The following is a 16,628-nucleotide window of genomic DNA, read 5'->3' as shown; positions in this document are numbered from 1 at the left end:
TCTTAACCCCCTCCCCCAAAACACAAGCACGACCCACTCATGTTCTAAACAAATCACCTTATTTTGAATGATGCACTTACATAAATTGCATGTTGGGCGATAACACTTTAGTGCCCATTCATTCCAAAATGACTAAATAACTGATGTGGTGACACATCAAATTCTCAGGTGCAGAATTACATTTAAATAAAGTACAGAGGAAATATTAAGAAAAAGTATTTAGTTGTAGCCTCTTCACCCAATGCATCATTTTCAGAAATAAAAAGTAGATGATTGCGTTTTTGACATGCCAACCATGAACCAATGCAAGTCAGAGTTGCAAGTTCCAAAATAATTAACATTGAACATAATTGCCAATTTAGGGACAGTTCAATGAATAAAGTATTAAATTAAAGTTATGACCAATAAGGGCACACAAAAACAGTGATTAATATAAGCAAGAGACAAGATTGTTTTACTCAAGATTTTATTTATTAATTCTATTGTGCTTTTATAACTTAACAGCACATAAGCATAAACTGGATCCCAATCACCCCCTTCCAAGAAAATATAACAAAACATGATTTTGCAGTGCTTCACCCCTTGTGATCGGTTGGATGGGAGGGATACAGTTAAAAAAGGAAAAAGAAAAGAGAAAAGAAAATAATTTGCAGAAAAATAAAGGCACAACCAGCACTCGCTGCTTATCCCAGAGACTTCCTGAAATACTCCAGCCAGCTACATCTACAGGAGGGGGCACTGACCTCGCCACATAGGACAACAGCGTAAACTTTGTGTCACTCTATCAAACACCTTGACCTGCAGTAGCCCTTTCTCAGTGCAGTTTCTGGGGGGAAATGACAACCTGGGACAACCAGACAAAGGAATGCTACCATCTCTTGGTGGCTCTACTTAAGTCTCTGGCAGTTCTCAGTTTAACTGCAGTATAGTTTAACCTCCCACCCCAAACCAAGAAAAAGAAAACATCACTATGTACAGGGAGAACACGCTTCTTTACCATGGTCTGTACAATTTGAGCCTATACATTAATTATTCTTTACTGCAAGGAAACCAATATTACAAAAAATGACGTGGGGGTGGTGGGGGGACAACCAACTGCAAAAAGAAATCTCCATGACTCGTCATCCCTTTTTCAGGTTAGGCCTCATCAAAAGTGGCAACTTCAAGGTTAAAGACAAGCATGGTGTGACTCAGTCTATGCATCGTCTTAGAAATTAAAGTTCACATTTATCCCAGTAATGGGGTGGTGGAGATGGAACAAAAGAAAAAAACAAGGTTGTACTATCCACCATGTTTGAAATTCTCACGGCCGGAACTCCAGTTCATCTACGCTTATGACCTTAGCAGGCATAGAAGGAAGCGGCTGCTCGAGCACATCTGAGCCGAACCACTTGGACAGACCAAGAGGGGGGCTGCCCCCATGTCGCTGGGAGTTGTGTGTCCGGTGAGGGCCATGGCTCTGCGACTGATGTGGGTGCACTGCAAGATAAAGATTAAAAAGAATTAGAAGAGAGAAAAACATTCAAATATTGTAACTACAATATGGAGGTATAGATGGTATGCACATGCATAAAGTGAATGGCAAATTGCGTGGCAAAGTCAGTTTAACGTTGTTAATGCAATCAGATCAGACTTTTCTGTTTGGATGTATGGGCTGTCAAGGCCACTCAGTAGGCGTTCATGCATAACTTCCGGGTTTGATGATGTCACGAGCATACCCTCTATTCATAAGGGGGAGTTGCATTTTATATTTGAGTTTGAATACAGTATGGCACATCAACAATCATTTTATAACTGTGACGACTCCCTTTTGGAACAGCTTAGTTGTCAGTGAATATCCCATTAATTTACTCCATGTTTCAGAAAAAGGCAAAGACTACCGGTATACATAATTATTTTGGGGTGAACAAAACACTCATACTATTATTGCATATACCCAGGGCTTAAAGCCAAAAATCCCAATTGGTCTCCGGTTCCAACTCTGATGTTTTAGATTTTACCCCCTGGACCCCCCTGGGGTTTAAGGTTTTAAGCCCTGCATATACCATTACCGTTCCAATGCTTCCACCAGAATAATTGTTTAGCTTAAATTGTTTAGTATCTTCTTAACTGTAACAAAGTAGTTGAATGGGAAATTTTCACAATGCTGTACAAGCATCGGTCCAGGCCAATTGATGTACCGGTAGTTGCAGGAGAAACTCAGGGCTGAAACATTTCTTAAAATAATCGCCTGTGTGTGAGACTTGAGGCATTATTTTAAAGAAGTTGACAAGCTCTACTATTCAGTACACTGCTACACTTCGGTAGTGTAGTACTTCTCCATAACATTGTATATATTTGTTCTTAACTAGATCGACATACAAATGTGTGGCTTCTACAGGATAATAGCATAGTTTTACAACCACACAGTAGAGTGTTACGACATTATAGCCGATAATAAAATAGTCTATGTAGAAAATGAAAGGCGTTTTACTTCTGGCACATCAGCGTTGAGCTATATAGTTCTTGCTTCATAAATGCACAGACTAGTAGAGGCTTTGCTGTAAAATGATGTTCTGGCTCCAAGAAAAGTGCCATTGATCACATTTGTTCAAGAATGTATATACAAATTATACCAGGATGCTTTTCATTTAGTACCACTAAATTAACACATTCACTTCAATTCATTAATAAATTACATAAAGGGAACACTTTGATCCCATAAGCAGTGTATATACTGCGAATGAATACAAAAACTTAGGACCAAATGTTTCCAATAATTATTTGAGCCGTTGGTAGATTAGGGCTGCCACTAACAATTATTTTCATAGATCAATCATTCTAGACTAGAGCCCACCAAATGCATCTGGTAATGCATGCATGCATCATTTCCTTCCGAAACCACATACACAAACAACTCCACTAGCAAGCGAACGACTCAAATGTGCCACCTCTTCAAATGCTCCCATATTGTGGATGCCAAACAAAGTCCATCTTAAATGTTGCAAGTAATCTTTTAAATCATTGAGGGTGAAATGCTCCCAGACCTTCGATATTTTTGGACAAGATAGTTTCTGAATAGGGTGCCGTCCACCATTGTCATTTGCCATTTTTGCCCCACTAGGTGGAGCCAGACATTCAGAAACCATAGTGGAAACCTACTTTGTCTCTGTTGCTGAAGTTGTTGCTGCATTACTGCTAACTGCATCTGAGTGCTGGTTCGGGGAGGTAGGAGAGGATGCCCCGTGGGACCTAGCGGGTAGAGGGGTTGTCCAAGTACGGCAGGGTGCAAACCTTGGAGTTGTGCAAGGTCAACATGCGGTGGAAATATGCCTGAAGAAAACAGCAATAGGTGAAGGAAAAATACATTTAGCATACTCTAATCAACTGTGATAATCAAAGTCACTGTAGACCTATAACATGGTTGTAAAAATACAGAACTAACCTGCTTGCAACAAAGCAGGTCCAAGCTGCTGGGGCTGCATACCCTGTGCTAGCATCCGCTGCACCATACTGGGGTGAATCTGTGGCGGAGGAGGGCCACGCACCATGGGTACATGGGATAGCAGCGGTACAGGGTAGATTGGGCATGGGAAGGTTGAGGCTGGCCCCGGATTCACCAGCGTCGGTGTGTGCTGTCCAGAGCCTGGCCTGAGACGCTCATGGTCTTTGCTCGCAAAGCTTTGTGATGACATTTTCACCCCCCCGGAGTGGGAGCCACTTCCATTCATCGAGTCCAAATAAGAGTTTGGAGACATGTCTGGAATTCCATAACCAAAGTTCCAATGTTGAACAACACTTTGCAATTGTAAAAAATACAAATGGAAATTAAAAATATCAATTAAGTGGTGGTGAGCACATCAAGTGTATATACCATCATGGGAGCGTTCCACCTCATCCTTACATTCTTGACGATTGCCTGGCTCATCTCTGCTTTTCTCTTTCGTTTCATACATTTTACGTATCACCGACGTAGGGGTAAATGATGGTGATAACTGAAAGATAAACAAATATTTATGAGGACAATGCTTGCATGTTGGACAAAGTTAAGGGATCAGCCAACCAAGTCATTAATTCTCACCATGCTAGTGACATTGCCAGGAGAGTTTCTTCCTGCAGGGTGAGGGCCTGGGCCAGGGGATCTAATCGTTCGTGGTTGCCTTAAAGGAGGGCTGAAATTTTAAAATAGTTTGTCACACAAAACCATTGCAGTTTAGCTTTAAATCATTATCACATCATTCTCAAGTACCACAATCAACATAATCTCTCAACATTTTCCATTTTTGTCCAGTCCACAGTGGACAGTCCACTACAGACATCTAGGGACAATACTTAGTGTAACAGGATTCTTAACTGCAGTTTTTTAATCTATAAAAGCAAGGTTATATATATTTTCTCTACCAAAGCATAAAAGACCTTGGTAGGCCCTAAAGTATTAAAAGGAAAAACAAACTTGTTTCGGAAGGCCTTGTCTTGTGGTTGATGGTTGTAACCAGTTTGGAATGAGTGGTGGGCATGCAGAGCAAGGTCCTGCTGGAATGCAAAGTTTTCCAGGTCAGCCTGGCTAGCAGCCATAGACAGTGCCCTCATCTGGACAAACACAAAATACAACATGAGGTTACCTCCCCATACTCCAATGAAGACTACATCCATCTGTCTCAAAAACATCTGTTTCCAGGTGAATCGTATGGTTAAAACTTCATTTTCTTTCACCTGCTGTGGAGTGGGTCCAGGGCTGATAGATCTATGCACATCTGTAAACTGCTCCGCCATCATGGGCTGAGATCCAACTGGATATCCTGGACAGAAAAAGTTTTAATTACATCTACACGCCTGTAAAAAATAAAATAAAAAACACCCCAAAAACCAGCAAATAGTTTTTTATTTCTACAATTAAGGGAGAAAAATTAAATAAAAATAAGTATTCCCCGGAGCACAGAATTCAGTCATAGCGGAATTGCTGCATTCATGATTTGAGGCATTTTGTTCAACACAAGCGACTCCTGTCAATCTTAGCCAATCAAGATGGAATATGAAAAATTGGACAGCTCCATCTTGATCACATGACTATAGAGATAATGTGTGCTGATTTGCGTGGTGCGGTGCTATAACAGGCCAATGTGAAAAATCTGGGGCAGAGGTTTTGCTCTGTCATCCAGGGAGTGTGTGTGCAGTTTAACGTTGATTGGCCCAACGGTGCTGGATTTTAGCTGATGTAGGGACAGGCTGCAAAACATAGTCCTGGCCAAGGGACTATGTGGCCGGGACTGGCGGAGACAAAATCAAGTATGCCCATTAAACCATCTACACCAGATGTATTAAGACAATAATTAATCATGGTGTCCATGATCGACAAAGTACTGTCTGATGTTAGCACTGAGGATTTGTCACACATTGGTAAGTAGTTCTAATATACTGTACTGTAGATGTAGGTAAAGCTCACCATCATCTATAAAGGCTACAGCTCACATTTTGTAGTTGCATTCTTGAAGCATCTTTAAAATTAAATTACCTGAAGGTTGCACCTTTACAATTAACTGACCTGAAGGTTGCAAACGTCTATGAAAGTAGTCAGGTGATGGTGCCCTCTGTGGAAAGAGAGGGGGTGAGGGACCCTTATGCAGTAGTCCATGTAAAGGAGTAGAGGTTACTGCAACGTCAGAGCTACTCAGCAGACTGCCAAGTAGATTAGGAGAGCTGCTGCGGGGTGGACCCTGGCCTCCCAGAAGCTCCTAATAAAAACAAACACCTTAGAAAGCATGGCATAACATTTGTATGCACCAGGTTCAAGAGTAGGTTGGACGGAAAATGTAATTTAAGCTTCAAGTTACCGGTAAACCATTCTATCACTGCTGTGTAGCGTTAACTTGGTGAAAATCCTCAATCGTATGCATACTCCTAAAAATGGACTACTGTTAAGATTTGTATATTGAAAACTATTTCTAAAATGGTGCATCTCATACTGCAGAAGAATGGGCAAAGACTAAAGCCCAACTGATATATCAACCATTTGATGACATTCGTATAGGCAGTTATGTGTCCCAAACTTTAAACCTTTTAAAAGTTAAAATAAAATAGTATATCTAAAAATGTGAAAGCAACCATTGCTATATTTATTCAGTAATAGAGGATATCCTGCCTCTCCAGGCAGCTCTTTAATAAACATTTTCATCCAATAGAGAACCATTAACACTAGCATGTCTGAAGTAAAATCAGACACAGGTAGTATGTGCTTAAATTCACATTTAGAAATTTCTGAGATGATAGAATGGTGATGGATGATGATGGTCATGGAAGGGGAACCTTCTGAAAGCTTCATGGGCAAAGATAATCTTAAATAAACTTCAAAATCTAAAAGAAACGGTCAAAATGACCTCTCAGACATGCTAGTGTTTGACTCTAGAAATCCAGCAATAGGAGTGAAAGGCTAATTACACCATTGAGAATGAATGTCTTAAACATCTAAAAGGTATCGATAGGTTACACAAATGTAATGCTCACGACAACACATCACATCCATGGCACATCTTAAGCTTGCACACTAAAGTATAAATCAGGCCCATCACTGGAGTCATGGACGATGCATAGACAACAAAAAGCATAGCTGCGCCTGTTAATGGCTTCAGATGGTGCAATGAAATACAAAAAGCAGACTGCATTTCATACCACAAATGAGCATTGGCCAGAATGAGTAGAGCATGCTATATACACATACCTGGAATATGTTTTTCTGCTGTTGAGCAGGCACTTGACTATCAGGTCGTGGGACCAGAGCAGCATCTGATGACTGCTGTGAGAAAAAGAGTGTATAGTGAAGTTCACAAACCACCCATGTCCTTATAAAACCCCATCCCGCTGGGCATGCTGCTGTAGCACGTGTGCACTGCAGTGTGTTAACATTATACTAATGGCATTCAAAAGCCACATCACTAAAGGATATAATTTGGAGGATTAATGCTTGCCCACTGAGATTTGGAATATTGTAGACTTCTCAAATACTAATGAAATATCCTTTGTGCAAGTCAGACAGTCTGATTGCAATTGCACACTACTCAGCATCACAAACCTTTTTATTCCTTTCAGTTGCCAAACAGCCAAAAGGGGTACTAGTACACTACTGCATAAGAGATGGAATTCCACAAGTTGACTTGTATCTAGGACATTTACACTTTCATACATCCAACCAAACCGAAACCACAGAAAATAGGTACTTCACTGATATTTAATTTAAATCGAATTTTCTATTGTGATAAATATTGGTGAAGTTCCTCTTTATAGTTACAAGACAAATTTATGCCCATCACTTTTAGTGTTGAATGAAAAAACATGCGTTTTTAAGGATTGCCAGGCATGAGATTATGCTGCATGTCACTGGTGACACATTGTTGGAGTTGTGAGACTTACATTGTTGGAGTTGGCTTTGGGGTGGGGAGGCAACGTTCCACTTGCCTTCATGCTGCTGACCAATTTATTAAAGGCTGACATGTCAGGGTCATGCGAGCGTGGACGGACACTGGGGCCACCTGTTAAAGCTTCCTCCAAGTGCTCAGCCATGAAAGGTGTGCCATCTCCCCTCTGGGGAGGGGACACCTTTTGCACCCGTGGTTGAGGTTCAATCCCCAACTTCATCCTGTTCATTCCCCCCTCCACCTCCTCCAGAGAGAGCACCACTCCCGAGTTGGCTGGAGACAGGATGGGGACAATTAAAAACAAAACCACAAGGAGGATCAAAAGTTGGACCATCTTTTTCAGATGAATAGATTATGCCTGAATTCCAGTCTTTCCATCTACTATGCCAGATTAAAGTAAATGCAGTTTTACTTCATTCATTACACCACATGAAACGATACTTGAGTTTTACAAACGCACTGACAAATTATTGATTTCCCCATTTGGCATCAATACAACCATCACTAATGTAGATTTTGTATTCCTTTAACCAGCAATTTCGGCAGAATGCTTATACATTTCAAAAGGTTACAACGTTTGGCTGAATGTTCATACACAAAGGCTTGTTGTAAATCCAGTGAAAATGACTTGGCACTCACTGCTCTCACGTAGCCGAGCTTTGTTGACCGACAGACTGGAAAGGAGGGGCTTCAGGTCTACTTTGGCCTTGTGTAGTATCTCCAAGATGTCCACCTTCTCCTTGTGCTCTGATGATTGAATAGGTGTGAAATATGTGACTGGCCCTTGGCTAGGAGAGGTGCTGCGTGGTTCAAGCCCTGAAGACGAGCAAGACGGTCTTATGTTTTAAGGCAGCAACTATTCATTTACCGGTAATAGATTAAACGTAGAATTTGAAGTCATGTCAGACATGTCTGACGAAGACTATGAATATTAGAGTTATGGTGCAATTTACTTGCAGTCATACATCTTAGGAAAAAAAATATAGGGGTAAAATGAATAACTTAATAGCTAAACTAATTATAGAATAATTTGTATTTAAGGCCACCGACATTAATTAATAAACTCGATGGAATTCACGCCAGGATTTTCCACCGTTCAACCCACGAGCCAAAACCCACAACCGGATGTTACAAATGTTACTACTGTGTGTTGTCGCATCCACTCCCGGTCCCGTGATCGGCGGAGAGAAATCCTCATCGCGACCATAACAGCGTCGGCTATGGGCTGTGGAATAAATCCTGTTTTGACCAGAAATGCCATCTGGGACAAGGAATTGGAGATAAAGGCGAATTAAAGACACCGAGTGGGCACAGGTGCACGAGAAATTCAAGATGGCGCGCTCCAGTGTTGTTGACTTTTTGCGGAGCCTGGGTGTCGATGGTCGCTGAAGTGGCACTTGTTTTACAGGTTAGGGTTAGGCATAGTTTTACCGAGGTTAGGTTTAGGCATAGTTTTTGTGAGGTTAGGGTTAGGCATAATTTGTGTGAGGTTATAATAACTCCACCCTACTAGTAGTAGCCGGTGCTGTAAAACAAGCGTCAGCATCCATCGAAACCCAGGCTCCGCAATAAAGGTAGTCCCGGTTGTTGACAGCATCAGCTCTAGCAACCCAATGCTAATGTAAGTAGCCTTACAACATCTACGGAAATGGCGCCAAGCGTGGTATTTATTAATTGACACTAATTTAAAGTGCAGGAGATCAGTTGACATCCCAATGACTGTCAGCAGTAACTTGCACAATCAAAGGTCTGCATGTTGCCAGGGTCTCCCTCACATTGAAATGACATCAGGATTAAGACTTTGTGTAATACACAGGAGAACATGTTTACAGCCCATAAAGCATTATGGGACAAATGCTTTGAACCAACTGTAGAAACCCGCTCATTTTTACCTGCTAGTCTCTCTAGCTCTTCATGGGGTGTCGACCTCAAACTGCTGGAACGACTGCCTGAAGGGCTCAGGTTACTGGAGAACCATTGACTGAAGCGGCTGGCTGATACTGGACCATCCCCAAGAACATCTTCTATCATCTGAAACACACAAACAGCAAGGCTTTGTGAGACAGAGTCGGTGGCCCAGAATGGGGATTAAAAGGCAAAGGTGACACTTACGTTTCGAAGGCTATCCGTCTGTTTAGCACAGAAGGTGCTAGAAGACGGGATGAGGTAGTTTTATTGGATGCATTGCTGGTTGGAATTGTGCCGTTTAAACACGGAACCAGTCTTTGTTGAACTTCTTATTCAGCTCTCTCATATTCGCTCAGTTTTCTAAAATAGGCAGCAGTGCCAATGTGGCAGTGATGATGGGCATAAATTTGGATTGCTGCTTTATGTTCAGAATCACTTTCTACCCAAGCAATAACCCATGATTGGCAAACCAGAAAGAGCACCATGTAGTGACAAACAAATGCCATCACAACAGAAAAACTTCAGTGAAGTGCATGTGCAGTAGAGGTATTCATATTCAAAACCTTCCATTTTGTGCAAAAATCTTTACTGCCAGTGAAGGGGATGTGTGCAGTGTGCACCAATGAGTCTTTTCCTGAGCATTTTGAAATGCTTTCAATGGGAGAACCGCATATTTATTTACACTATGCTGGAAACGGCAGCAGCATGACAAGGCTCTGAACATACTGCGCTGTGATCCTTTTTATCTGGCTAAAACATTTTTCAACGTTGGGTGTTTAGATTAGTAAAAAGAAAAGTTTTGCATGCATGTTTTGCAACGACTAATGTCCAAAAATAGCCAATCTTCTAGCTCACAAGGTGTCGAAACTTTTTTGTGTGCCTATAATGGCATGTCCATAATAAGGATGACATGTTTAAAGTGATTAAAAATGTTGCCTAGCTGCCATACTGCATTAAAAGATTAGAATTCCATTTGGAGTGGCATACATGAAGACCTCTACTGTTCTGTCTTAAACCTCTAGCCCCAAAACCGGTAAAGTGCTCCCCAGGACTTACAGAAGCCAGTCCTGGCATGGTCTTCTCAAGGTTGAAGAACTCATTGAAGTCAAATTCTCCAGCTGATTGCTCTGGCAGAACAGCATGTGGCACCTCTTGATCAGCTGGGGCTCTGACCACATCTGGCTCTTCCGCCTGTCCACCATTACATTCCACTCCTAAGTGAAAGAATGATCACATTTGAATTAGACATTTTACTGTAAGGCCTAGTGTAATGATGAACCAAATTCAAAGTGAATTGATACATTAATCATTAAACCACTACAATTTGTAAATATATGATTGACATGCCTTCTTTCAGAGATTCTGTCCGTTTCCTTGACCGCTTGTTGTTGGACCTACGCCTGTCATCTTCCAGGATCTTATCATCAAATCCAATGAGCTCGATTGTTTCAGACTGGCTTGTGGGACCTCCAGAGAACCACTCCGGTTCTTCCTCTGCATAAGAATCATTCCTTCTCCTCTCACTGAACACACGTTTATCACCAAAATCTCTCTGTAAAACAGTTGCAATACAGCAAAACAAACATATAGTAAGATTAGTATAAGGCTCAAAAATTGCTAAAATAACCGTCTACAAGCTCATAACACAATGAGACATGCCGTGAGCTTGTAGATCTGACATTTTAGTTAAAAATAAATACATGTGGCTCCGATAACTGCATGTGGCCAGCTGCCTGTAATTTATGCGGTCATTATTATGACTCTAAATGTGGGCAAGGTTTCAGTCTTATCCGAGGTCTTTTTCCCCCACTGGGGCAAATGCCTTGTTTGTATTTATCATATTGCCTGCTATTGTCAGTTTATATTGCACGGTTTTGCACTATGTGTGAAAAGTTCTGGACACAGATTGCTAGACTCCTGTAGAGTAATGCTGTAAACATATTGCCAAAAAATGCAAATGTGTTTTTACAAGATTAACTGTACCTCAAGCAATGATGCATAATCTACAAACCCTGAATCTCTTGTCCTTGAAATCACGTTCACGTTCCCTTTCCTTCTCCACACGTGCTTCTCTCTCAAAGGCTCGGGTAGCAATGATGCGCCCACTACCAATTCTACGTGCACCACCAAGACGAAGACTCTCATTCTCTTTATTCTCCAGAGGACTGATGGGGCGACGAGTGTGGGCTGGAGGTGCAGCATTGCCCTGACACCCCCCACCAAAGCTGCGCCTCTGTGGGCTGAGTACAACGTCCAGGTCATCCTCCTTTAGGCGCTCACGGGGGTCTAACAGAAAAACGGAATACAAGGTCGGGTTTTAAATATTACAAAACACTGATGTACCTTCTAAAGCTCTATTAGAAGGTACATCAATGTTATTGCTATTTAGATATGGTCAGGCCGTTTATAATTGTTGTGGACTTTCTTTCGAGGTAAACCATAGCTCTTTTTTAACCCCAACAATAGGAGGGGAGGGGAAACAGTCCACCCACATGACCCTCCCCACTCCACTCACAGACGTGCACAACTACATTAAGTGAGCAATTCAGCAGCACATCCTCAGCACGAGACTTTGAGTTAGCCTTGCAGCCTTCGCTACGCTTAAGGGCAAGATGAATGCTCAGCTCTACGTCACACTGTGTGCCACACTGTTGGCGTTTCCAGAAAGGCAGCACTCTCATTTTAACACAATCAGTGCAGGGATTCCTTCAAAATAGAAGCTCTGGGGTGCCGGGATATATGAACGCGATAATCCATCGGCAGTTGAGAAGTCAGAAATAAAGAACTTAGTATATCCATCAGATCAAAACCACGGAGCGCGATTAGGAGATACGAGACATTCTTTCTGCAGTGGTAAACAGGGAAGTGACCGGACCGCACATGAACGAAAAGCGAAGTGTATGGTGGCCTTGGAGTCAAACAAAAAAAAAGGTGCTTCTATTCTAAGACTCAATCTGAACCTTTAAAATGACTTCTCAACAAAACCTACTCTCTCACCATGCCTTCGGCCTGGTGGAGACAATTACTGAAATTCACTAGACCAAGTGGTGAACTAGAACTACTGATAACTTTCCTCCAACATTGCAACAAATGTGGTGGCATCATTATACCCGGAAAGGGCAAAAACAATTTTTCTGGCCTTGATACATCTAAACAGAAAAATCCTATCCTATTTCATTAACTTTTTCCTCTGCAATCTAAGTTTATAAACGTAACTAGGCTAACGGTACCTACTGGTGCTATCTACGCGTATGTTCGTAGACAACTGTATCCACATTTTCCCCGCCAAGGTACTGGGGCTCCTTGTGTGTGTGCTTTGCTTCCTTCAGGCTGTGTTGCCATGTGTGCTTATTATAAGCAACCTTTGACTTGTTCTTTCTGTAAAGTCACATGCAAATAAATTGGTAGTTGCTGGTTGATATTTTTTGGGGCTTGATTCTAAAGTGTATAGTAGTTGCTTATTTGGGCTTGCTTCCACATTTCTTCACATCAAGGAACCCCAGATTAATATGTAATTGTCCACAGACATCCATCTGAACATATTTTGTGCCTTTTTTATTAATATTCAAAATATTTCGATTTATTCTCAATGCATTTTTAAATAACGGATGTACAACCTCACAATGTGTCGCTGTGAGCTTGTGGATCAGCTATTTTAATTTGTGGTTGTTTTCATAGACCTGGCCACTTGTTTCTCTTGCAAAACTGGCAAACACGCTTTCATATACTATTATATGAAAGCGCCTCTGTCCACCAGCTATGGGATTTTTAAATCCAGCTCCGTTGAGCCTCCATTATAACAGGATATTCAAAGCGCTGTATCTCCAAAGGTTCGAGAGCTGTCCATGGTCAGCCGCCGTGCACCCGACGATCGTAAATCATTTGTACCGCAAAATGCAACTAGTTGTAATGCTAGCTAAAGGCTGTTAGCCAGTGGTGATGTACTCTTAACAAAGGCCCCCACCTTCCTGAATAACCCGGAAGGCAGTGGCGGAAGGTTCCTATAACGACAGTGGGTGCCCACCTTAGAGTAGCCTATATATTTTAAGGTGCCCACCCGCCCCGCAACTTATTATTATTGGCTTATTATTTTGCCAGTGGGTGCTTCTGCTCCTGAGCACCCACGGAGTTGACGCCACTGCCGGAAGGGAAACAAGCTCCGTAGAGTTAAGGTGGACCGCTGGCATTCCTTAGGTGTGCGCATGCTAACGCTAGATGGCAACAAAGGGTTAAAGAACGTTTAAAGCGTTAAACTCACTTTGCCACTCGATTTGCCACCCACTTTATGCATGCGCATACCCTGTGTACACGACCTAGCGCATCTTCAATGATATCAAACGAGAGCAGAATATTCTGAATTCTATTCTTTTTTTGACCACCATACGCTTCGCACTTCGTTTATCCGCAGTCCCAGTCACTTCCTAGTTTACAGCTGCAGAAAGAATGCCTCGTATCTCCTAATCTAGGGCGCTCTCCATGGTTTTGATCTGATGGATATAATAAGCTCTTCATTTCTGACTTCTCACCTGCCACTCGTTCAAAAATATGAACACAAGGGATCATATTTATTATCAGATTCTTAGCGAGGTAAGCAAGCAAAAATATGTCTCAGATTAAAAATCGGCCATGCCCTCCCGGCACCCCGAGCTTCAATTTTGAAAGAATCCCGGTGCCGATTGTGTTAATGAGGCATACGTGTCATGTCACTTACCTGGTATTCTGCGTTTCAAAAGAACTCTATCGTCCCCATAATCTTTCTTAAAACCATCAACTGGAGAGGTGCGTCCTGAAGTGGGATACAGTGAGGCATGCCACTTCTCAGGGTCCCAGACACCATCACTGAAAACAATTTAAACCACAATCAGAGAAAAGAATATTGACACAAATTATGCTGGGGGTAGAAACCAGCTAACTCCAAAATGTAAAAATTTCAAGAAATGAAGACATTATTTTATCTGAGCTTTATTTTATTCAGCTTTTCACCTATTATGACATGCCCAGAATAGGAACGATAGGGTTCATGTACTGTAGCTAGGATCAGAAAATGTGCTTTCCAAAGAAGAGTACTTTAGGGCTTCCCTTAAAGGACCACTTCACCACTTTTCAACCTATCTTCATATAATAGGTCCTCACTAATAATCATGAAAAAAATGGCACGATTTTTTCCTACTCAGTCTGTGTCTCATAGGACGGCTGTGGGCAGTTTAGAAACCGTCTTCCAGTGACATCATTAGGCAGATTTTTTTTAAACAAGATTTTTTTTACAAAGAGATTTTCATTATCGTGAGAACGATGGCTTCCATTTTCGCATTGCAACTTTTCAGAACTAGAAAGCCTGCAGTTTTTATTAGCTTGTGTTCCCCATCGATGATGTCACTGGAAGACTGTTTCTGAACTGCCCACAGCCCTCCTATGAGACACAGACCGAGTAGAAAATAATTGCACAATTTTTTCAGGATTATTAGTGAGGACCTATTATATGAAGATAGGTTGAAAAGTGGTGAAGTGGTCCTTTAAATGTCCTCCATACTCCAAATCTTACCTGTCATATTTGTCAGCGAGACATTCCGGCCTTTCATTGGAGCATGGCAATTCCTTTATTTCCAAAAGCTCCTCCTGTAAAAGCATTTATACAATTTAAAATTGTCCTCCATTGATCAAGCCAACTTTGGCATATACATTTTATTTTGAGGCAGTCCTCACCTTGGTATATCTGTAATAATTTGCAGTGGCTGACGGTTCCTTCACTTGGTCAATATCAGCATTCTTGTGTTCTTCATTCTTCTGTTCTTCATTCTTCGGCTCATCATTTTTCGGCTCATCATTCTTCGGCTCATCATTCTTCGGCTCATCATTCTTCGGCTCATCAACACTAGCATCGTTCTCCATGACTGATCAAACAGGCCCACCAATGCACAGCTTCTATCATGATGCAGACAAATACAAACATTTGTGTCTGAAACTTCGAATACATTAACAGTTAAAAAAGCACAGGGCAGTACAGTTCAATACAAGGTCTGCTAAGAGAATTAAAATGCAAGAAATCCTATGGGTTGTATCCATTTGGGGTCCTTAATATTCAATTAATCAGAAAACTAATGTCTGATTACAGATAAATGCCTGCCATATATGCTATATGGTGATGAGTTATGGAGTTGTCACCTCAGTAAATAAAACAAACATCATTCCCAAATTATCAATCTTACTGAAGGCAAAGTGATAAGAGGGCGATTGTGATTTAAATTATTCCCATCTATTGCAATTCTTTAAAATGACCCCATAATTATCATTCAAATGACCATTTTAACATCCATCACAAACATTAGGAAGCAATTAACAAGTTCACTGATGACGGCAAGACGCCTAGGTGATACGTAGCCGTAATTGGTTAATTGGCATTCTGCCTGCTGTTGCGAATGAAGCAAGATTGGCAATTACAGCAGCCATTCCGACGCATTTATTCGCCTTTTAGGTTTTTATTAAACAGTCATAATAAAATATTTTCTTGTTTTGGGTTCAGGCTTCAGGCCAGCTATATTAGCCCACAAATACAAAGCTTCTGGAGAACGCCTCTCTGCGTTAACGCGTCCCTTTACCCCTTTAGGTCAAAAATAAACATTCGGCCACTTACTTGGTTTGGATGCTGCTCAGAACACGGTTTGTTTGTTTGTTTGTATGCCAAGCAGAGCTCGGTTAGCTAGCTAGCTGTTGTGGCTGCTGTAGCTAGCTAGCCAGCTAGCTGGCCGAATGGGGATAAAGCCCACCCAGCGATAAAGGAAACGTCCAGTCGGTTCTGTGGCCGCGGTAACGTCACTAGATGAAGTCTCTGTTGAGGTGGATGAATACAATATGACAGATAAAAGAACGCATTCAATGTACGAAGACTGTGTGTGTGTGTGTGTAAACTCAACTCTATTGATGTCTCCTCTTTCTCTGTTTCGTAGCAGCGATTTTCCTCTGATCACCGCTTTAAGAAGGTCCTCGCAAGGATTACAGCGTGCCCCGCTGCGCCTTTGTACAATTCCGCTGAGTCGAATAATATGTTCTGCACTGACTGTGTGGCTTTATGGTTAGTTTATTAATAGCTAGCTAATACATAGGTCGAAAGATGTGTATTTTGAATTAATTATTAGTATGGATGCTGACATGTAGATACATTGTTTGTTGTTTAATCGGCATTTCATTGGGCACCTATACTGCCTTTGGGTGTGTTTTATTTGAGTCATGAACCAGTCCGCAACTGGCATAGACGCCAAGTCCTCTTCTCTCCTCAAACGGAATACAAAGCCCCGTCCATGCGGGCTGCCAGGGGCTTGCAGACACGCGTCGTCA

The 16,628-nt window shown here is 41.7% G+C and overlaps 1 protein-coding gene across 5 annotated transcripts; it reads right to left on the bottom strand.

Moving 5' to 3' along the window:
* Positions 1-449: 449 nt before the first annotated feature.
* Positions 450-16,248, bottom strand: eif4enif1 (eukaryotic translation initiation factor 4E nuclear import factor 1). Of its 5 annotated transcripts, none has more exons than XM_080776813.1 (19): positions 15,928-16,248; positions 15,000-15,218; positions 14,839-14,912; positions 14,008-14,135; positions 11,308-11,582; positions 10,644-10,848; positions 10,353-10,510; positions 9,281-9,419; positions 8,028-8,204; positions 7,384-7,661; positions 6,695-6,769; positions 5,522-5,711; positions 4,693-4,778; positions 4,433-4,569; positions 4,061-4,151; positions 3,884-3,974; positions 3,425-3,739; positions 3,142-3,312; positions 450-1,479 (listed from the first exon to the last, which is right to left on the bottom strand). In XM_080776813.1, exons 2-19 carry the CDS (start codon positions 15,183-15,185, stop codon positions 1,304-1,306), a joined length of 2,952 nt encoding a protein of 983 aa, XP_080632939.1. In that variant the 5' UTR covers positions 15,186-15,218; positions 15,928-16,248; the 3' UTR covers positions 450-1,303. The 5 variants fall into 5 exon arrangements, with proteins under 5 accessions (XP_080632939.1, XP_080632938.1, XP_080632937.1 ...); XM_080776812.1 differs by having other exon boundaries at positions 3,854-3,974; positions 4,061-4,139; XM_080776811.1 differs by having other exon boundaries at positions 3,854-3,974; positions 6,695-6,766.
* Between the last annotated feature and the right edge of the window lie 380 nt (positions 16,249-16,628).

Source organism: Protomyctophum bolini, assembly GCF_963924005.1.
Source record: "Protomyctophum bolini genome assembly, chromosome: 2".
In the NCBI taxonomy this organism is placed as follows: Eukaryota; Metazoa; Chordata; class Actinopteri; order Myctophiformes; family Myctophidae; genus Protomyctophum; species Protomyctophum bolini.
The sequence above is the reverse complement of the archived record's forward strand: the minus strand, read 5'-3'. Positions and strand labels throughout refer to the sequence as shown.